Below are 22,560 nucleotides of genomic sequence, written 5' to 3'. Positions count from 1 at the left end.
CACACACGGGTCTCAATGGCGTGCTCTTCACTCTCAGAGGGGAATTAGCTCAAATGGTAGAGCGCTCGCTTAGCATGCGAGAGGTAGCGGGATCGATGCCCGCATTCTCCAGAGGACTTTTAACCCTTTCTCTCTCACGGACTGACAGCAGAAACTGAAATATGCAGAATGTTAGTTTGTTGTTAAGTCTCTGACATGTAAGGAATATCACACTCCTGTTTGTGCTGTTAAAATGAATATCAGCGCAGCTTTGACTCAGTTGTAGTCTCAAGACTGAAGGTGGAAAACAATCTGAATAACAGCACAGCTGTGAATATCCTCAGCACTCTGCCTGCACCCTCATGTCTGCGTCCATGTCTCAGCTGCGCTCTCAGCTCAACAGCACCGCCCCCAGTGTAATATCGCTTTTAGTGTTTCTGCAAACACCGTTTATGAACAGTAACAGTAAACAGATTATGATTTGTTTGTTTATTTATTTAATGACTTAATGACACGTCAGCACAGGTCAGATTCTTTGTATCAGCTACATTTATCTGTGTGGTTCCATTTACCAGTAGTCCACCATTGTTGTTGTTGTTTCCAGCATTGGCTCATTACCCAAACTCTGTGTTTTACACGTCCACACAAATAAATAGCAGACAGAGTCCAGATTCTCCTGAGAGGGTGTTTTAAAAAATATCCATTTTAGTGACGTGTGGACGAGAGGCCTGAACATGTGTCTGTGTACGTACAGACAGGGCCTGAGCTGATGCTGGACGAGGACGGGGATTCAGTGAGGTAACATTAGTGATGTCATTCTTCTCTGGCAGAGAAAAAACTTACTGCAGTTTGCAGAGTTTTTTCAGATGGTTTAACAAGTTGGCTGCGTTGCTTAGCAGCGAAGGGAAGTTTCATGCACTTGTTGCTCATGTTTCTTTCTCTCTTGAATCCAAAATACTTCCAAACCATGGGAAGAAAAAATTAACCTCATGCAGTGGAGCAGGAACAGAAGCATTTGAATTCCGTTAAAAAGCCAAAATTGTGAATTAAAGCTCTACCAGAAGGCCTCACAACCTTTAAGACTCGGTGATAATAAAACAATAAAGTACATAACAATATATCAGCACCAAAGTTAGAGAGTACCTTTAGTTGATAAAATGTTTGTACAGTTTATTCATTTTTCAGATTTTCAGATGGAGTACTTTTGGTCCCACTGAAGTGTTTCAGGTTTTCTACTGGAACACAGACAGAATAAAAAGGTTAACAGCTCTCTGGAGAATAAGGGAATCAATCCCATAAGGTCTTACAAGCAAAACCAGCACTTTACCATTTGAGCTAATCCCCCTGTGTTTAAAGGAACAAGACACCACAGACTGTAATGTGACTCAGTGAGTCGTCGTGCAGTGTTGGAATAAGGCTCTGCTTCAGTTTTTAGGTTGCATAGTGTTTGTGAAAAGCAAAGTTTCTCCAGAAAACTGCACTGAGCAGATTCCTTCATGTTTGGTAGATGAGGTCAAATCTTTCCTCTCCAGTTTTAGTGGAGAAAGAAAATCCATGACCAAAGTTTTGGAGATGAAACACCAGCAGTAAGACGTCTGTATGAACTTCATGTTGAGTGGACTGTGTCAGCAGGACAGAGGACAGACTGTAATCATGACTCACATGTTGAGGGTCTGTGGTGTCCAGTGTCAGCAGCTGTGTCTCCAGCTCTACTGTCTCTCTCTCTGTCCTCCTGCTCTCATCTGTCTGTCTGTCCATCTGTCTTCGTGTCTCGTCAGCTTCGTCTCTCAGCTGCTCCAGGACAGACAGCTTACTGAGGAGACGACACAGCGCCTCCTGCTGACAGGAGCAACATGTTGATTCAGAAACAACTCAGGACTGAAAACAGGCTCACAAACTGTTTGTGCTAAAGACTCCTGTGGTTTTGACAGAAGTGTTTTGGACAAAGAACTGACTTAAACTCCACATTTTCTGGCTGAGGTTGGGAACAGTTTGCCACGACACTGCTGGATAAACTGATGCATCTGTTACCTGTCTGTGTGCTGTGGTTGGCTCAGGCTCGGGGTGTTCTGCTGCTGGCTGCTGCTCGGTCTGATGGGCCCACTGCAGGAGCTCATCCTCATCTACACACACAGAAACATCTGTATTAAAACAACTATCAGAATATTGATGATGACACCGAGACTACAGCCTCAAAAACTGTGACACCAAAGATTACGCATCAGATCAACCAGTGACATGTAAACTAGGGTCGGGTACCAAACTCAGTGCTTCTAAAGTCTGGACTGATTCAGGTTAAATCCATCAGTGCCAAATGTTGGTGCCTGAGAGCACATCTGGGTGAGAACGCTGAGTTAAGACAAGAGACAGAAGCATCAGCTCCATGGTCGGCAACAGAGACCTGCTAGGTTCAACATCACACAGGAGACAGACGCACCCTGAAGCTGGGAGGCATCTGGTCTGTTGTCTTTCTGTATTATGACAGTAATGGCTCAGTATCACTGCTAGATGAGTAGACACACACACATAACCAAACAGACACACAAGATGAGATCAGTGTGTGATTAGAGGTGTTTCAGTCGACTATGTCTCCTCTGCAGTTTGTTTAAAAAAAATCAGACTTTTGTTATAACAGTGAAAATATAAAAAAAAAGGTCCTGATGGGACCAGTACTGAATTCCAGGTGGCCAAACTGGTTGTTTGCTTTCATGGTACCACAATTGAAATTCACCCTAAAAACACACCAAGACGAGGTGGCCGAGTGGTTAAGGCGATGGACTGCTAATCCATTGTGCTCTGCACGCGTGGGTTCGAATCCCATCCTCGTCGCAGGTTCTTTAGTCTGTCCTGAATGTGACATGTCAACAAGATAACATGCTCCATTATCAGTGAAACAATCAGCTCAGATCCTCCAGACCTCGTCCAAAGCAGCCATCTGATATCTAACATACAGTTTCCATGTGAAAACAACATGTGTCTACACCAAAGTTTACTGATGGCTGCATTAAAGAGCTCTGAACTACAGGAACACTGCTACATCTCAACTTCATCCTCTGTTAACATGCTACAAAACTAAACTGGGATCAGAAACCAACCAATCAGCTCCAGGCAGGTGTTGAGATATGGAGCCTTACTGGCAGATCCAGAGAGCGCATCTTCAGAGAGCCACAGTACAGCTTTGAAGAGAACCATGAACAGCTGATCAGCCGTCTGACTGACAAGACAGCTTTTACTGCAGCTGTGACATTCACTGGAACCACATCTGAGTCACTGAACGCACCACACACACACACACACACACACACACACACACACACACACACACACACACACACACACACACACACACACACACAGGAGGTGGGCGGAGCTACATGAGACATTCATTCACAGGGGAATTAGCTCAAATGGTAGAGCGCTCGCTTAGCATGTGAGAGGTAGCAGGATCGATGCCCGCATTCTCCACAAGACTTTACTTTCTCCTGAGTTTGTGATTAAAGTGACTGAACTAAAGAACACAGTGGGACTGGTCAGGGTCGTCTCAGTCGGGTTGAACTCATCCCATCTTCTGTTACGTTGTGAAAACCTCCTCATCAGCTGAGGGACTTCACTCAGTGATGCTGAGCTGTTGTTGGATATAAAAGTGTCATCAGCATACAGGCTCATGTTAGACTGTATGGAGCTGCTCTGGAACCTGCTGATGTCAGAAGAAGAGGCTTTTAGCTGCAGGCTGTGGAAGAACATGAGAGATCGATGTAAAGCTAAACACAGCGTGATGCAGAGAGTGGTGACCCACAGGAACAAAGAGGTTTGAGATCATTTCTACTTGGAGGTCAGAGGCCGTGATAATTACAGTACACAGATGTCATGTTTGACAGTACGTCTGGTTACTGTTGCCAGGCAGCCTGTTTTCTGGTGACGTTCTCACAGTAACACTCGCTGACTTCTTCCTCATCCACAGAAGGTTTTGTTTGTAAGCAACCTGACATTCATAGCGTTCTGCAACGAGCAACACAATGAGCATAAACGCCTTTTGTCTTCTATGGAGGCCTGTGCTACGGCAGGAAAGTAAAGTTGACTGCGACGAGGATGGGATTCGAACCCACACGTGCAGAGCACAATGGATTAGCAGTCCATCGCCTTAACCACTCGGCCACCTCGTCTCTGCTGGGGTGTGTTCAAGGTGACGACTGAGCATGATGTCATGAAAAGCAAACACTGTTGACTCTAACTGGACTTTTGTTGTCAGAGTATCGATGCCCACATTCTCCACCAGACTTTATTCTCAGATGATAATGAGTGAAAGACAGAGAGACATCAGACAGACTGACATACAGGTGGTGTGAGCTGACCTCTGACCCTGATGATGAAACTAAACAGTGACATCAGCAGGTTCCAGAGCAGCTCCATACAGTCTAACATGAGCCTGTATGCTGATGACACTTTTATATCCAACAACAGCTCAGCATCACTGAGTGAAGTCCCTCAGCTGATGAGGAGGTTTTCACAACGTAACAGAAGATGAGATGAGTTCAACCCGACTGAGACGACCCTGGGTGCGTCCCAAGTCTCTTAAAATTACTGCTAACCACCTAACCTAGCCACCTAACTGTTTAGTCCCTCCCACTTAGGAAAACATGTAAGGAGTCAGGAGTGAGGAGTTAGGAGTGAGGAGTGAGGAGTGAGGATTGCTGATAAGAGACATGAGATGGCCTCACTCTGAAGCGTCACGTGAAGCGACGTCCTGTCCTGATGACGGCGGCACAGCTGGATCTGCTGCATAACGGAGCCAGCATTTGGCGTACATCCCAAGTCCCATTATGTTCACTGATCAAAGCCGTAACCCCCCCCTTACCATTGTTATTGAGTCATTTGCCGAAGTTTGTGGCAATTAAAGAACGGTCTGTAGTCCTGCCACTGTCACTGTGATGAGCATCATTATCATTATTATTATCATCATTATTATCACTATTATTAAATCCACTCGCCATCATTGAACAAGTCAGCTGCTGAGTGAATAAGACATATCAGACCTGTCAGTCTGCCTCAATCAATTCAATTTTATTTATAAAGCCCAATATCACAAATCACAATTTGCCTCACAGGGCTTTACAGCATACGACATCCCTCTGTCCTTAAGACCCTCACAGCTGATCAGGAAAAAACGGTAGAAACCTCAGGAAGAGCAACTGAGGAGGGATCCCTCTTCCAGGACAGACAGACGTGCAATAGATGTCGTACAGAACAGATCAACATGATAAATTAACAGTAATCCGCATGACACAATGAGACAGAGAGAGAGAGAGACAGAGAGAGAGAGAGAGAGACAGAGAGAGAGAGAGAGAGAGACAAAGAGAGATGCAGGACAGACAGTAATGACAATAGCTTACAACAACATTAATGAAAGTAATAATAATAATTAATATTAATATTAATAATTACCTACAGCCTATTAAACATTATTCCACTCACATGACATGCAGGACTATTAATGATGGGCAAATGTGTTTGTGTATGTGTGTGCGTGGTGTTATATCACTCGAGCAACTGCACATTTAACAGCCACGCATCACAGTCCGCTGAACAACGCAACGGGTTGTGAATGAAATAAACTTAATTACAACATGACAGTCTTGCACGAAATATCATTAACGTTACTCTTTGTAGTCACGTAGGCATGTGAATTACAGCGTGTCATTGCAAAGAATGCATGTAACGGGTACACTTGCGCTGTTTGTCCGCCATCTCGTTCAAATGAGACAGATGTAGGGGGCAGGTATTTATACGTCAGGGCCTCAAGCTGAAAAAGACTTCCTGTTAGGAAGCTCTCGTGTTACCTTACTCATCGCACCTAACAGATCCCTCCTAACTCCTAACACTAACTCCTTACTGGCAGGAATAAGAGACATGAGACGACCTTAAAGATGGCGGACCTTGAACGACTTCCGGTTAAAGTAAGGAGTTAGGAGTTAGCAGTATAAAATAACAGACTTGGGACGTACCCCCTGAGGAGTCCCACTGTGTTCTTTAGTTCAGTCACTTTAATCACAAACTCAGGAGAAAGTAAAGTCTTGTGGAGAATGCGGGCATCGATCCCGCTACCTCTCACATGCTAAGCGAGCGCTCTACCATTTGAGCTAATTCCCATGTGTGTGTGTGTGTGTGTGCGCGCGCGCAGTGTGTGTGGTGCGTTCAGTGACTCAGATGTGGTTCCAGTGAATGTCACAGCTGCAGTAAAAGCTGTCTTGTCAGTCAGACGGCTGATCAGCTGTTCATGGTTCTCTTCAAAGCTGTACTGTGGCTCTCTGAAGATGCGCTCTCTGGATCTGCCAGTAAGGCTCCATATCTCAACACCTGCCTGGAGCTGATTGGTTGGTTTCTGATCCCAGTTTAGTTTTGTAGCATGTTAACAGAGGATGAAGTTGAGATGTAGCAGTGTTCCTGTAGTTCAGAGCTCTTTAATGCAGCCATCAGTAAACTTTGGTGTAGACACATGTTGTTTTCACATGGAAACTGTATGTTAGATATCAGATGGCTGCTTTGGACGAGGTCTGGAGGATCTGAGCTGATTGTTTCACTGATAATGGAGCATGTTATCTTGTTGACATGTCACATTCAGGACAGACTAAAGAACCTGCGACGAGGATGGGATTCGAACCCACGCATGCAGAGCACAATGGATTAGCAGTCCATCGCCTTAACCACTCGGCCACCTCGTCTGCTGGCTGCTGTTGTTTACAAAGTCTAATCCAGGTCACCTTCCAGGCCTGGAAAGTCTGGAAATGTGTGGAATGTAGAGTATGTATGACCATGCAGCATGGTAACATGATAAGCATTGGTAACTCAATTTTTGTTGCCATGGCAACACACAATCATACACAGGGGAATTAGCTCAAATGGTAGAGCGCTCGCTTAGCATGTGAGAGGTAGCGGGATCGATGCCCGCATTCTCCACAAGACTTTACTTTCTCCTGAGTTTGTGATTAAAGTGACTGAACTAAAGAACACAGTGGGACTGGTCAGGGTTGTTTTACTGATGGCTCTATTATGACAAATTCAGAGTTTTCGGTTCCAGAACAGCTGATCAGAATCAGTCCAATCAACTCTGAGTATGCTCAGCCTGAGAGAAGCGCGTTCACAGTGAACACCAAAAGACGTGGAGTGCAGATAACATGATATTCAGTGGCAGAAAGCAGAGTTAAAACCAGAGCCACTTATTTCATCCCATTCAGATAAATGATATAGTGTGAGGTCAAACAGTATCTTTCATACAGACACTCCTCCAGAGAGACATCCACACAGGCTCTAATCACCTTCTCCTTACACAACAGCCTCTGAATAAACTGGGCCTCAACCTCCACCACTTCATTCACTAAAGGACACGCCATGTTTCTACTTCCTGCTACACGCTCAGCGAGCGATCAGCCTCAGGCTCAGATGAAGCAGGTTTGCCTCACAGAGCAAGGTGCCATAGTAACTGACTCAGGGTTACGCTGAGCTGGCTTTGTGAAACAGAAAAGTCAGAGTTTCATCTCAGGCTCAGAGTTTTCACTGATCCTGCTCTCTGAAATAGAGCTCTGAACTACAGGAACACTGCTACATCTCATCTTCATCCTCTGTTAACATGCTACAAAACTAAACTGGGATCAGAAACAACACACAGCTGTAACTTTCTGTTTATCTGGTGGAAGACGCCCCACTGTGTGCTTTAATTCATTCACTTTAATCACAAATTCAGGAGATAATAAGACCCTATGGAGAGTGCAGGCATCGATCCCACTACCTCTCACATGCTCAGCGAGCGCTCTACCATTTGAGCTAATTCCCCTGTGAAAGCAATCACAGTATATAAAGACATGAAAAGACCCACAACCACTCACTGATGACATCAGACACCATTGTTAAAGGCTTTGGGCTTTATCAGGTTTTTCTTGCTACGATCCAACATCTTCATGCTGCAGTCGTCATCCTTTTTAAGTGCGCTGCCCAGTTGAGGTTTGTTCGCTAACGTTAGCACTCACAGGAAAAGACAAACTTTATTTTGCTCTGTAGTTAAACCACTCCACAGTCTGTGAGAACATCCACAGTACCTGTGCACAATATCATGACACACACGTGTTTAAATGTCTGACTGTTTTTTATAACTGACAACTTTAAACCTCAGTGTGCGTTGTGTCCTTCAGCTGGATGTACATTAGCTCGACGCTACGACTCTGTAGCCATGTGGTGCTGTGAGGCTGTATCGATGTTTAGCAGAAGACAAAAATGTCCACTGTCTCCTCTGCTCTTTGAACTAACTGGAAACTGAAATGTCACTTCCATCTGTGTCACTGCTGATGAGGAAATACAGCGAGTGCTGGACGGAGCAGTGAGTGACAACAACCCCACCCACATTTAAGAGGACTGTCTGAACAGACCGAGGGTCTAGGTACCATGTCTGAAGGCTTACTGCTGGTTCCACAGGTGCTTTACCAAAAGTTTTTTGTGGAAACGGGCTTTAGATTAGTGAAGTGTCTCTCCTGAACCCGGCTCGTCTCCCAGAGGACAGAGCGACCTCAGCAGAGGTCAAATGTTTTAACCTGTCTCCAAACTCTTTGGCTGATCTGTAGAAACGTTTTCTGTCACCTCTGAGGAGCGAAGGAGTCATTACAGCAGAAATCTGTCTGTCCTCACCTTTACTCTGCTCTGTCCTGCAGTCCTCCAGCAGGGGGCGTGATGTCTCCATGTCAGTGTGAACGTCTGAACCCTCGTGGGTCTGCAGGGAGGAGGAGAAGGAGGAGGAGTTTCGGGGGGTGGAGGTGATGATGTTCCTGACGTGTCGAGCCTTGCCGATGTACGGACTCTCAGCCACGGAGTCCACAGAGTCCACTTCCTGTTGAGAAAGACGAGTGTGGACACCTTGACACATGTTTGAATATTGTATTTGTGTTTGTTTGATAATCAAACCCCGTGTCAATGAAAGTGAACCAATCAATCAATATATCAACCAATCAATGACCTCAGCTGAATCAGACGGATTGTGATGAAGGCTTATATTTTCAAACCACACTCAGTGAAGCTCAACTGATCTGTTTGTTGGAGCTCAACAGAGCCTGAATATTACCTTCACTTTCAAAGACAACATGTCCCACAAAGGTTCACGTCATAGCAGTGTGTGTGTGTGTGTGTGTGTGTGTGTGTGTGTGTTACCTGCAGGCTGCCGGCGGGCAGGGGGCTCAGTTTGGTGTCGATCTTGTAGAAAGCCAGCTCCTGCTCCAGCTCATACAGTCTGTGAAAGGCTCGGGTCAACTCAACTGTCGTCTTCTCCAACTGGAGACACACACACACACAGGAGACTTTTACTGTGAAAGAATCTACAGGAAGTGCTTTAACCTTTTTATAAAACACAGCAAACACAAACTGAAAGACATATGAAACGCCATTTGTTTCTATTAGGGTGAAATTTAATATCTGAGAACATGAATGACTTCAGCACTGAGTCACTGACAGGAAATATAAACACACTGAACACTGCAGGTCAAAACACACACACACACACACTCCTCTGAGTGTGGAGCTACCTGGGGTCACACAGCAGGAGTCTGAGGGTCTGAGGAGCTAAGGATGATGGGAGATTCAAGGTTAATGTGATGTCAGAGTACCTGATAGACCACGCCCAGCAGAGAGACAGGGGGGCGGGGCTAGATGCACAGAGACAGGTGACAGAGGGAAGAAGAAGAGGCCACAGTGAAAGCAGGAGGTCACACATGTTACAGTTATTAGGACTGTGATGAGGTCAGCAGTGACGCAGCCTGACGACTGTCTGATTCTGATGTTGACATGTGACAGGTTAAAGGAGCGAACACACGCTGAATCTTCAGCCACCTGGAAAACGAGCAGTCGAGTGCTGAGTGCTACTTTTGTGCCTTTTCTGTGCCAGCTTTAAAGAGCGCTAAAACTAAAACTAAGACCCAAAGTTTTTGAAATGATTGTTGCTACTTCCTTCCAGCAAGTCTGAGCAGAAGGACACGACAGTAAAACATGACTTCTCTACGTTCCCTCCAGCAGCAGAGCCGGAGCCCAGTTTGTTTAGACTTGTGTTTGGACATGATGAAAAATCAAATCAGCCATTTGACGTTTTAATAGTTTTATATCGCCAGCTGACACTTACAAACATGGTTGCTGCGCCTTTTCATCGTTGCCAAGCAACCACCCCATCACCTCCTCACCCTCACCTAATGTGTAAATGAAAATGAAGGAGTTTCTGGTGTTTCAGTGAAACCTTTCTTCCTTAAATGATTTCAGTCTGTTGCTCATGATAAACGTCAGAGCCTGATTGGTCGGCAGTGTTTGTGACTCTACCTTCAGCAGAGAGGAAACGACTGAAGGAGAAGAAGAAGAAAACAGGACAGCTCTGGAGAACAGCTGCAGGAAACAACAGAGAAGAAGAAGAGAGACAGACAGGAGGACTTTAGAGGTCACACACTTTTTCTCTCAGGATGTCAGTCTGTCCAGCGCTGGATCAAACCTACAGTTATATACACGTAATAATCAGGGATGTTCCTCGTGACTGATTTCCCTGATATTTAAACAGAAGTTCAAACTATGACGAGTCGTACTACTGAACTTTTCCATGATTTTTAAGAACCTGTGACAAAACCTCTGAGACATTCACAACATAAAGCATAAACAGAAGCGTTTACTCCAAATGAAAAGTAATTAGCAACATTTTCCAATCTCTAATAGTTGGTTTTGTTCATATTCATATTCACAGGCTCTTCCTGAACATCAGTCTGCCTTAAAGCATGAGGGAAAACTGAAATGATTATACCACCGCTTTCTTAAACAATGAAAGCAATGCTGCAACATAAGAATGTAGCTTTACTCTTCTTTAGGCCCTGGAACTGGATGTGGAGGGTTATCTATGGAAGATTACTGTAACATGTTTATTGCAAAAAAATTGCCTGATTTTTCCAAAGCTTTCAGTCATGACCGTTGTAATATCATCTTAACAAATGATCCATCTTACTTCACGTGCTTCACAGAAAGCAACATGTGTGCTCAAACTTACAGGTGTATATTGTATAACTAACAGCTGTCGACTCTCGTCATATTTCTAGCCTGTTACATGATTCACGTCATGTTGACTTTGTCCCTTCTCGCTCACGTGATGAACAGGAAATTAATCCAAGGATTTCCCAAAAAGGTGTCAGCCTCTACCTGGCGTCAGAAGGCACCTTGCTCATTCAGCCTAGCAAGAAGACGTCCATCCAACGCCAATCTGTGTGAAGCTCAGACAGACGCTGCTTCCAGATTAAACGTCTACAGACTGCTGTGGTGTGTCACTGGTTCCATCCAGTGAGTCTGATGTTGCGTTCACACTGAGAGCGAATAAAACCATTTCAGTGAATTACATGTAAAGTCACTGTAAAGACGCGATTAGACGCAAATCCCACCGGGAATTTTTTCACAAATTACGCAAAATATGCAAATTAAGTGGCATGAATGAAGTGAGCAGCACAATTTCACATCATTTTGAGTTGAAAAACCTGAACTTCAGCGACTGATCTGTGCTGCGTTAGCCAATCAGCATTGAGATCCTCTGGGGATGTATGACACTGAGGACGTACCAGCAGAAGTTCATTCATAGATTCAGCATTTTCACATGTTTGAAGTGAGCCAACACAAAATGCTCTGGGGTCCAAACTCACAAGAGTAACACCAGACGAAAATTCGCTTCACGTTCAGTGTGAACACAAAATGAGACGGAGAGCTGCTGATAGTTTTCCTCTGAGTTTCTTGATAAGTTAAATCGAATTCTGGTTCTGACTAGGGAGGGCAGCAGTGTTTAATCGTCTAGTTGACTGATTGCACACAACCCTACTATACAGGTATAGTTCGTGTGTGTGTGTGTGTGTGTGTGTGTGTGTGTGTGGTACCAGCTGACTCTTGGTGTGTAGCTCTTCCTCCAGCAGTGTGTGTTGCTGTCGTTGTGTTTCCGTGCGAGCCGTTAGTGTTCGGTTTGTCTCCTCCTGCTGGTGGAGTCGAGTCACTGCAGCCTGCAGCTCTGATTGGCTGCTGTCCACCTCCCGCTGCAGACGCTCCAGCTCCTCTGATCACAAACAACAACAATAAACAAACCGTGTTTGTGTCTTTGTGATTTGAGTTTTTCGTGTGTTTTTGTTGTTATGAAATGTCGTACCGGTGCTGAACCGTTGGTGGGCGTGTCCTCTCTCCTCCTGGGTGACCAGCAGGTCGTCCAGCCTATCCAGAGTCCTGACGTGGTAGAGCAGGAAGAGGCGGGAGTGTGGCAGCGAGGAGGCGGGGTTTCCTGACACAGACAGCTCTGATATGCTGCTCAGAGAACGCAGTCTGGACACCTCGTACAGCTGATGAGACACAACTGAAGCTGTTTTCTGATCATCAATCAGTAAGTTCAGCTATTTGTCGATCAGTCTCAGGTTCTGGCTTCTCCAGAGTGACACGCACACACACACACACACACACACACACACACGCACACACACACACACACAGCCAGCCTGTACTCACAGAGGTGATGAGGTTGTGCTGCAGGTGGAGTGTGTGCAGTGAGTGCAGTTTCTTCCCGAGCCACGCAGGAACGTGGTCGATCCTGTTGTGGGACAGATTCAGATACTGCAGACTGGACATGAGCTCCAGTCCCTCGATCCTCCTGAACACACACACACACACACACACACACACACACACACACACAGTGTTCACACGTCAGCCAATTTAGGCTTTGCTCACAGTCCCTGGTGGTCTAGTGGTTAGGATTCGGCGCTCTCACCGCCGCGGCCCGGGTTCGATTCCCGGTCAGGGAACTCCTATTGCTGCATTTGAGGGAGCTATTGCTCTCCCCTGCCCCACACACTAAATTCGCCAATGTGTAAGATATAAATGGAATAAAATACCTTTCTCATACTGACCCAGAACCTTTTACCTAACCCAGAACCCTTTACCTAACCTAGAACCTTTCACCTGACCCAGAACCTTTCACCTAATCCAGAACCTTTCATCTCACCTAAAACCTGCAACGTGAGCCAGGACCATGAAAACATGGATGCTTCACACACAGCAGATCTATACAATCAGCAGTTTCAAGATTAGAGTCACCAATTCAGTATCTGACCAAATGTCTCCCCTTCTGTTCCTGAGATATGACGTTAAAACATGATGATGTCACAGTCAAGCTGACCTTTGACCTTTATTATTTTATCCTGTTAGACATTTGTGTTTTGTCATAATTAATGTGTCAATTCTTCAGTTATGGACAAAAACATGTTTTGTGAGGTCACACTGACCTTTGACCTTCGACCACAAAATTGACCAGTGAAACAGAAATCATTTTTCAATCCTGTTTGAATTGTGCTGTGAATTACACATATTATTTTTGTCAATGTAAAAGATATTTTTGAAAGTTATGGAAAAACTTTTCAGTCTGCAGTGATGTGTTTGTTCAAGGTGTGCAGGAAAATGTCTCACAGATCCTGAAGATAAAGGTGATGAAGGTTAATACCTTCTGTGTGTGTGTGTGTGTGTGTGTGTGTGTGTGAGAGAGAGTGTCTCACTGGATGTTGTTGTGTGCCAGCTGCAGCTCTCTGAGCTGAGTCAAAGCACTCAGTCTCTCCATCCTCTGGATCAGGTTATTGTTCAGGTTTAAAACCTGCAGACGCTGACAGCCGTGGAGGTTCTCTATGAACTGAAACACACACACACACACACACAGATTAAAACTCAGCTCACACAGAGGTAACAACAGCAGGGGTAGAGGAAGTATCTAAATCTAAATCTATAAGCTCTGTCTAAATCTGTACTGAAGTACAGCACTGCAGTAAATGTAATTAGTTACATTACATCACTGAGACGGAGCAGTAGCAGTATTAGTTCTAGAGGTAGCCGTGGACACTGAGCTGCAGCAGTAGCAGGACTAGATGGACAGGTAGCCGTGGACACTGAGCTGCAGCAGTAGCAGGACTAGATGGACAGGTAGCCGTGGACACTGGGCTGCAGCAGTAGCAGGACTAGATGGACAGGTAGCTGTGGACACTGAGCTGCAGCAGTAGCAGGACTAGATGGACAGGTAGCTGTGGACACTGAGCTGCAGCAGTAGCAGGACTAGATGGACAGGTAGCTGTGGACACTGAGCTGCAGCAGTAGCAGGACTAGATGGACAGGTAGCTGTGGACACTGAGCTGCAGCAGTAGCAGGACTAGATGGACAGGTAGCTGTGGACACTGAGCTGCAGCAGTAGCAGGACTAGATGGACAGGTAGCTGTGGACACTGAGCTGCAGCAGTAGCAGGACTAGATGGACAGGTAGCTGTGGACACTGGGCTGCAGCAGTAGCAGGACTAGATGGACAGGTAGCTGTGGACACTGAGCTGCAGCAGTAGCAGGACTAGATGGACAGGTAGCTGTGGACACTGAGCTGCAGCAGTAGCAGGACTAGATGGACAGGTAGCTGTGGACACTGAGCTGCAGCAGTAGCAGGACTAGATGGACAGGTAGCTGTGGACACTGAGCTGCAGCAGTAGCAGGACTAGATGGACAGGTAGCTGTGGACACTGAGCTGCAGCAGTAGCAGGACTAGATGGACAGGTAGCTGTGGACACTGAGCTGCAGCAGTAGCAGTAATATCATGAGTAATATCAGCAGTAACACCTGTTATGTAGTATGTGTAATATCAGTTTGTCCTGACCTTGATCTGTTTGTCTCCAGCTGAGGACAGATTGAGGGAACGAACCAGAGACAGAGACTGACAGCCTGTCAGCTTCAACAACAACTCCTCCGTTATGCACCTGATACCTGAGAGAAAGAGAAAGAGGAAGAGGAGTGATTGAAAACTGTACCATTATGTGAGTAATAATGTCCTGTTAAAGCTTCAAGGTTTCCTCCTCCACCTCCTCCTTTCTGCTGGGACTCTGCACCTCCTCCTGTCTCCCTCTGCTCCTCCATCTCTGGAGCACACCGCTGGACAGGCTGAGGACAGAAAGAGGACAGGATGAGGACAGGCTGAGGACAGGATGAGGACAGACAGGATTGAAAGAACTGTTTTCATTTGGGGGACATATGAGTGTGGTGACATTAGTTATTAAAACACATCAAATCTGTAGTACAACATGAGGTGCATGGAGTGCTGCTGGGTGTAGAAAAAGTGTGCTTCTGGTGCTCTTCGGTGTGGGGATCAAAAAAATGATAGGAAATGTGAAATGTGACAATGTCGACATTTTTAATCAGAACAAAGCCATGACTTAATAAAGGCTTTTTATTTTTCTACTCCCTGAGTGCCTCGGTTTTTTGAATTTTCTTCCTAACATCAAATCTGTATTTTAAATCAATGAGATGTAAAAACTGTGGAGAAAAAAAGTAAACATTAACATGTAGATGTACACTACTGACGTCATGTACAAGTTTATAAATTGATTTGTTATATTTAGGGATGCACCGATCAGATATCTGGATCGAATATCGGGCCCTATATCATCAAAATAGATGGATCGGGTATCAGAAAATGCGACCTATACCTGAGTCGATTTTTCCCTTTGAATCTATTGTGACGTGAGCTACGTCACACGTCATGGAGTGAAGGAGAGAATCTGCTGTGTGAAGGTATTTCACACTATTTCAACTGCTGCTGCACAACTGTTTATTTTTGTTAAAAATAAATAGTTTATCATTGCACTAATCTGTTTCATCGTGTGTCATTTTATCTTAGGAAAGAACTGTGTCATCATCAATGCCTGATGCCTCTCGTCTTTACTGTTCTACATGTAAAGGTATATAGCTTTTAGCTCAACCATGGTATCTGATCGGTATCGGGTATCAGCTGATACTCAATGTCACAGCATCGTGATCGGAACTGAAAAAGCTGGATCGGTGCATCTCTTGTTTTGTTTTGATTGTTGATGTAAAGCTATTTATTGTATAGTTATTAAAGAGTTCACCACTGTGAATCCGCTTTTACGTCTGGAACCTTCCGTCTACACCGGGCTTGAGATGCGCCCTCGTTGAGGACTTGGCTCAGACTCCAGAGTTACTCTCTCACCCTGAGGCGTCCTTGAGGAATCTGACCCTGTTTGACTCAGTGGTGGGAACCTCCTGCAACCGTGTGCCTTTGCTGATGTCAGCCCCCTCGGCAGGATTCAAGCCCTGGGCCTTCCACATGGAGGACAGGTGCTCTAACCACAACACTACACTAGGAAGGCCCCCCCACTACAGTAGGGAGGGCATGCTTACATGTTTCGGTGATGAAATAATGGATTGTATTAAAACGTGTGTACATGTTAATAACACACATTTTGTGTGACAGCCACTTCAGCATATGGAAGTGCTTTGTTGTTTTATATTTCTAATTAAAAATGTGTCACGGTAATGAATTTATTTCCTCACAGTGTCACTAACATGTGCACATGGATAATACATGTACACTGAATGGTGAAATCAGATCCTGTTTCATATACAGCAGAAACAATATGTGTATAAACTGAGCTGTAGTTTTTGCTTGGAGTTGGACCATGTTCATGAGAATCAAACCACAAATGTCTCAACTTTGTACTAAAGTCCAGGACTTGAGTAAAAATATACATGCAGTAAAAGTACACTATTTACCTCTGAGATGGAGTGGAGTATACAGTAGTATGAAATAAATTTACCTCTGAGCTGGAGTATAGGCTACAGTAGCATAAAATAGAAATACTCAAGTAATGTACAAGTACCTCAAATTTGAACTTAAGTCCAGTATTTGAGTAAATGTACATGTAGTTAAAGAGTATATACTAATATGAAATAAAAATACTTAAATGTTGTACCAGTACCTCAGCTTTGTTCTTCAGTACAGTACTTGAGAGTAAAAGTACTCAGTTACATTCCACCACTGCTGATATGAGTTACACTCAGTGCACCAGGTCAGAGAAGTTCCTGATGAGCTCTCAGTAAACTGTGAACACCCAAACACTTAGCGGCTAGTTAAAACTAGCGGCTAATTCAAACTAGCTAACTTAACTCGTTAGTTAAACTAAACCAGTCTTTAAGGGGTTAACCGGTGGCTGTCACTCCAACACACCAACACATAACCAGTACAGTGTCGTACTGGTCAGACTGGGATAGTTCACTCACACTGACTGGCTGTAGTCCTCGGTGTTGTTAGCTTTAAGCTAGTTAGTAAAGTTAACTGATAATTAGCTTTAGCCTGGTTAGCTTGGTTACTGTTCGGTCACCATAGAAACCGACAGGACGAGCTAACGTTAACTGGCGCTAACTTTAAACTGCGTTAGCTAACAGCTCCGGTCAGACCGGCTCCTCTACCGCAATGAACCCGGTGACCGACACAGACTGACGGTTACCGGTAACTTTACCTTTGCTAACGTTAGCCAGGTTGGGTTAGTTAATCCTCGGTCTCCATGGAAACCTGCTGATACACACCGGGTTAAATGACGTCAGTTTGTGTCGCTGACTCAGAGGGAAAACAAACATCTGTCCGAACCGGAAACACTTCGAGAGTTTGTTTAACGGCAGAAACACAAATATTAAAGTTCCCGTTAAAAGCCGTCACAGCTGTTCACCGAGAGCACGAGCTGCAGGTGGATGCTGCCTTCAAGGTCTCCGCTAAAAGTCGGATTCTTCCCTTTCAAAGCCTGAACTCCTCAGATAAGGGACTGTTCTTTACTTACCAGAGGAGGGCGGCTGAGTGTGAGCCTCCCTGAGTGACAGGAGGAAGATCCATGAGCCTCCCTCCTCCATAAATGAGTTAGTAGATCTTTAAAACTTTGACGTTTGAAAGTTATAAATTTGAAGATAAAATCCTGGAGGTGAAAAAAGCCTCAGTTTTTCACTCTTGTCGTTCACGATGGTTTATTCAAGCAAAAGGTTTATTTTTGGACGAATTTTTGATGAGACATAAACTGATTTTAAGTGTTTGCACACGATGTGTCCAAGGACCAACGGAAATTTGAAAATCCAGCTATAATTTGTATTTTTACAGGTCATGATAAATGGTGTAAGTTTGTAATTTTAAAAACAGCTGTAATTTATCACCAAAAATTATTTCCAAAAATTAAAATTTATTGCCAAAATTTAGAAGGCATATCTTTTTTAAAAAACAATCTGCAGTAAAATAAATACAAAATACGACCATTTAAATCTGTATGCCCCTCCCTAACCCAAAATAAAAAACATGAATCCCTCACCAGTGCTTGACAGTTATTTGACACACCTCCCCTTTTCGCACCACCCCCCTCATAAATAACACATAGTCCCTAAACCCAGGGGCAGGTTTGGAGCCCTGTGTTCTTTAAAAGATACCAAAATTTACCGCCAAAAATTATTGCCAAAATTTGGAAGACATGTTTGTTTTCTTTAAAAGTTGTCGGTAAAATTAATACAAAATACAGCCATTTAAATTTGTATGCCCCTCCCCTTAGCTGAAAAAAAAGCCCCTCCCAGTGCTGTGAGGGTCCAAAGGACAGAGGGATGCTGTATGCTGTAAGGCCTCTGAGGCAAACTGTGATTTGTGATATTGGGCTTTATAAATAACAATTGAATTGTACTGAATTGCTTGAAAATATCTGACATGCCCCCTATAAGTAATGAACAGTCCCTAAGATAAGACAAGACAAGACAAGACAAGATAACACAGATCAATGTTATTAATTTTATTGTTTGTTTTTTTAACAGATTCCATTGTTTTTTAAATTCAGACCTGCGTTTACAAGCAGCATCTAGATTCCTAAAATCTGCCAAACAATCTGCAGCCACAGACTCTGTACAGGTGATAATGTAGAGCAGTAATAGTGCAGTAATCTTCTGACATATCACTGAGAGGAAGTTTAAAGTAGCATGAAGTAAAAAATAAAACTAATTTTCCATTTTCCATGAGCGTGTGTTTGGATCAGCTGTCTGCAGGTGACATCTTGAAGCAGCAGAATACTTATGGACCTTATTTATGATGTTTTACACCAGACAAACCACCTCCAGGATAGAATGCCCCCAGTGTTCCCAGTGTGATGTATCAGAGACACACAGTGAATTTATTTATCTTTTTATTGTCAGATTATGACATGGAGACACAATTTAGAAAAGCAGGAATACAATCTTTTACATTCAAACTGTGAGATAACAAAGCTCCCCGAGCTAACGACAGTCTGGCGTGCTGCGTTACGATGCGTCGGGGCAGCCGGCTAACTGCAGGTCCAGAGAGAAGTCATCCAGGTTAGAAATGTAGTCCAAACACTCGGGAGTATCACAGTCTGTTGGCCACAGCTCCACCAGCGCCTCCGAGTCCAGAGGAAGACGATACCTGCAGGACAGAAGGCAGCAGGTCAGAGTCACAGGAAGAAGAAGAGGAAGTACAGGTGAGAGACAGCTGGACAGACACTGACTTGATGCTCTGGCCGAGTTTGACCTGTGACCCGCTGGCTCCCATCACCAGGTACTGTTTGTTGTTCTGGATATCCACAGCGCTGCAGGTCACCTTCTTTACCAGCTCCACCTCTGTCCCTGAACTCACCGTCTCAAACTCTGCAGGAGATGAGAGGAGATGTGATGTCATGATGCGCATCACAAACAGGAAGTAACTTGATGAAGGTAACAGAAGGTGAGGTGAGGCTGACAAACAACTACTCTGAATTTCTTACCAATAAAATCCAAAACAATCTGTAGATTTTGAGGCTTTCAATTCAATTGTTTCCTTTAATAGCAGAGATCTGAACTCGTGAATATTCCTGTGTTCAAAGATAAATGTTTTTCTTTTTGTTGTTTTGGTTTTATTTTTAAAGGAATAATATTTATTTAACCCTTTGAAGCCTGAGCTAAGTGGCTTGGTTTTTTTGAAAAAACATGGAAAGAAGGCAACGAGCAACGAAAGAAGAAATGACCAAAAAAATTGCAAAAAAATAAGATTAGTTTAAAAAAAAAAAAGAAAATAAAGATTAAAAATATGAACAAGGATATGACCTGGAAATGTGTTTTAAAATATAATAACTTTGTAACTAATAAATCATTTTAAAATGTAATAATAATAATAATAATAATAATAATAACAAATATGCTTTTTCCCCACCTTTTTTTCTTTTTTCCCTTAAAAAAATATTATATTATATTATTATATTATTATTTTAACAGGTTGTGGGACATTTCTTACCAAGTTGCTCGTTGCCTTTTTCCCATGTTTATGAAAGAAATCGCACCAGAGTTCAAAGGGTTAAATACTAATGAGGATATATACAGTAAATATCCTCACAAAGGTAAACCCATCTGTCATGGTTTACTTTTTTCTTTGGTTAGTAACTATCTAAAACAAACTAATATGCTTTTTCTATATAAGCTATAAAATCTGTCAAAATAATGTGTTCATTTCAATTAATTAATCACAGAAAGAAAAATTAACACTGATTAATGGCGTTCGCAATTAGTGACTGTTTTTCCTCTGTTCTTTGAGGGCATCACACACAAGTGGTGTCAGATCCAGAGCACCTGGGCCGAGTGCTCCTGGGGAATAAATGCCCAGCGCATGTGCTGCTCTGAATCTCTCTTCAGTTGGACTAAACGCCCTCTGGTGTCGACACACTTTGGCCTTTGTTTGGCTTCACAACACCTCACTCTTCACTATGTCCACTCACATCTACAGTCAGGTCCATAATTATTTGGACAATGATACAGTTGTCATCATTTTGGCTCTGTACACCACCACAATGGGTTTTAAATGAAACAATGAATACCTGCTTAAAGTGCAGACTCTCAGCTTTCATTTAAGGCTTTTTTCAAAAATGTAGTATGAACCGTGTAGGAATTACAACCATTTCTTCACACAGTCCCCCGACTTTAAGGGCTCATAAGTATTTGGACAAACTAACATAATCATCAATTAAACAGTCAGTTTTAATACTTGGTTGCAAATCCTTTACAGTCAATGACTGCCTGAAGTGTTGGACACATAGGCATCATCAGATGCTGGGTTTCTTCCCTGGTGATGCTCTGCCAGCCCTTTACTGCAGCCGTCTGCACTTCCTGCTTGTGTTTTGGGTGTTTTGCCCTCAGTTTTGGCTTCAGCAAGAGAAACACATGCTCAGTTGGATTCAGGTCAGATGATATGACTTGGCCATTGCAGAACATTCCACTTCTTTGCCTTAAAAATGTCTTTGGTTGCTTTTGCAGTATGCTTCAGGTCAATGTCCATCTGCACTGTGAAGCATCGTCCAATGAGTTTTGAAGCATTTGGTTGAATCTGAGCAGATAATGGTGCCCCAAACACTTCAGCTTTCATCCTGATGCTCTTGTCAGCAGTCACATCATCAATAAATACAAGAGAACCAGTTCCACTGGCAGCCATACATGGCCATGACATAACAGTACCTCCACCATGCTTCACTGATGAGGTGGTGTGCTTTGGATCATGAGCAGTTCCTTCCCTTCTTCCTTCTCTTGTCTTCCCATCATTCTGGTAGTTGATCTTTGTTTTATCTGTCCATAGTATGCTGTTCCACAACTGTACAGGCTTTTTAGATGGTTTTTGACAAACTCTAATCTGGCCTTCCATTTTTAAGGCTAACCAATGGTTTGCATCTTGTGATAAACCCTCTGTATTTATTCTAGTGAAGTCTTGTCTTGCTTACAAGAGCAGCAGGATGAAAGCTGAAGTGTTTGGGGCACCATTATCTGCTCAGATTCAACCAAATGCTTCAAAACTCATTGGACGATGCTTCACAGTGCAGTTGGACATTGACCTGAAGCATATTGCAAAAGCAACCAAAGACATTTTTAAGGCAAAGAAGTGGAATGTTCTGCAATGGCCAAGTCATATCATCTGACCTGAATCCAACTGAGCATGCGTTTCTCTTGCTGAAGCCAAAACTGAGGGCAAAACACCCAAAACACAAGCAGGAAGTGCAGACGGCTGCAGTAAAGGGCTGGCAGAGCATCACCAGGGAAGAAACCCAGCATCTGGTGATGCCTATGTGTCCAACACTTCAGGCAGTCATTGACTGTAAAGGATTTGCAACCAAGTATTAAAACTGACTGTTTAATTGATGATTATGTTAGTTTGTCCAAATACTTATGAGCCCTTAAAGTCGGGGGACTGTGTGAAGAAATGGTTGTAATTCCTACACGGTTCATACTACATTTTTGAAAAAAGCCTTAAATGAAAGCTGAGAGTCTGCACTTTAAGCAGGTATTCATTGTTTCATTTAAAACCCATTGTGGTGGTGTACAGAGCCAAAATGACAACAACTGTATCATTGTCCAAATAATTATGGACCTGACTGTATATCACTGAATCCCTGACGGGCCACACTCCAATAGTTTGGTGCTTTAAAATGAAGATCATCCTCTGCAGTATTTGTCACGGCCGAGGAGCTGGGTTATGACACACTGCACTGAATTTGAAAGTTTTGTCAGCATCTTTAAATCATTCTGTGACACTTACACCGTTTGAATAAATCACTTCCTCTACATGACGTCTCTCATTTCTCTCTACAGGCGCTAAAAACTGACTATGTGTGTTCATGAAGGCGGGATGAGAAAAATACAAAGTGATGAAGGTTCAGTAGTCGAAAACTTGAATCTGCTTTTACCCCTGATA

At 43.7% G+C, this 22,560-nt stretch overlaps 2 protein-coding genes and 5 non-coding genes across 8 annotated transcripts in view; 3 read left to right on the top strand and 4 right to left on the bottom strand.

Annotated features, from left to right (window-relative positions):
* Positions 1 to 17,551, bottom strand: part of cntrl (centriolin) — a 54,199-nt gene extending 36,648 nt beyond the window's left edge. For both annotated transcript variants that reach the window (XM_033620226.2, XM_078171148.1), the window contains exons 1-11: positions 17,339 to 17,551; positions 14,885 to 14,963; positions 14,683 to 14,789; positions 13,554 to 13,684; positions 12,511 to 12,652; positions 12,161 to 12,347; positions 11,898 to 12,070; positions 9,169 to 9,288; positions 8,653 to 8,851; positions 2,011 to 2,102; positions 1,642 to 1,818 (exon numbers count right to left, since the gene is read on the bottom strand). In XM_033620226.2, the coding sequence (XP_033476117.2) occupies positions 1,642 to 1,818; positions 2,011 to 2,102; positions 8,653 to 8,851; positions 9,169 to 9,288; positions 11,898 to 12,070; positions 12,161 to 12,347; positions 12,511 to 12,652; positions 13,554 to 13,684; positions 14,683 to 14,789; positions 14,885 to 14,939 (1,383 nt within the window). In that variant the 5' untranslated portion in view covers positions 14,940 to 14,963; positions 17,339 to 17,551. The remainder of the gene's footprint in view (positions 1 to 1,641; positions 1,819 to 2,010; positions 2,103 to 8,652; positions 8,852 to 9,168; positions 9,289 to 11,897; positions 12,071 to 12,160; positions 12,348 to 12,510; positions 12,653 to 13,553; positions 13,685 to 14,682; positions 14,790 to 14,884; positions 14,964 to 17,338) is intronic.
* On the top strand, positions 39 to 111 carry trnaa-agc (transfer RNA alanine (anticodon AGC)). The gene has a single exon. It is a non-coding gene; the product is annotated as a tRNA-Ala (tRNA).
* trnas-gcu (transfer RNA serine (anticodon GCU)) lies at positions 2,727 to 2,808 on the top strand. Its single transcript has one exon. It is a non-coding gene; the product is annotated as a tRNA-Ser (tRNA).
* On the bottom strand, positions 4,061 to 4,142 carry trnas-gcu (transfer RNA serine (anticodon GCU)). The gene has a single exon. It is a non-coding gene; the product is annotated as a tRNA-Ser (tRNA).
* trnas-gcu (transfer RNA serine (anticodon GCU)) lies at positions 6,617 to 6,698 on the bottom strand. Its single transcript has one exon. It is a non-coding gene; the product is annotated as a tRNA-Ser (tRNA).
* On the top strand, positions 12,735 to 12,806 carry trnae-cuc (transfer RNA glutamic acid (anticodon CUC)). The gene has a single exon. It is a non-coding gene; the product is annotated as a tRNA-Glu (tRNA).
* A 1,457-nt stretch (positions 17,552 to 19,008) lies between the features above and the next one.
* The window catches only part of c5 (complement component 5), a 29,083-nt gene continuing 25,531 nt past the window's right edge, over positions 19,009 to 22,560 (bottom strand). The window contains exons 41-42 of the mRNA XM_078171149.1: positions 19,361 to 19,499; positions 19,009 to 19,278 (exon numbers count right to left, since the gene is read on the bottom strand). Of these exons, the coding sequence (XP_078027275.1) occupies positions 19,137 to 19,278; positions 19,361 to 19,499 (281 nt within the window). The 3' untranslated portion in view covers positions 19,009 to 19,136. The remainder of the gene's footprint in view (positions 19,279 to 19,360; positions 19,500 to 22,560) is intronic.

Source organism: Epinephelus lanceolatus, chromosome 9 (assembly GCF_041903045.1).
Source record: "Epinephelus lanceolatus isolate andai-2023 chromosome 9, ASM4190304v1, whole genome shotgun sequence".
Taxonomy (NCBI): domain Eukaryota; kingdom Metazoa; phylum Chordata; class Actinopteri; order Perciformes; family Serranidae; genus Epinephelus; species Epinephelus lanceolatus.
This window is presented reverse-complemented; position numbering and strand designations above follow the sequence as displayed.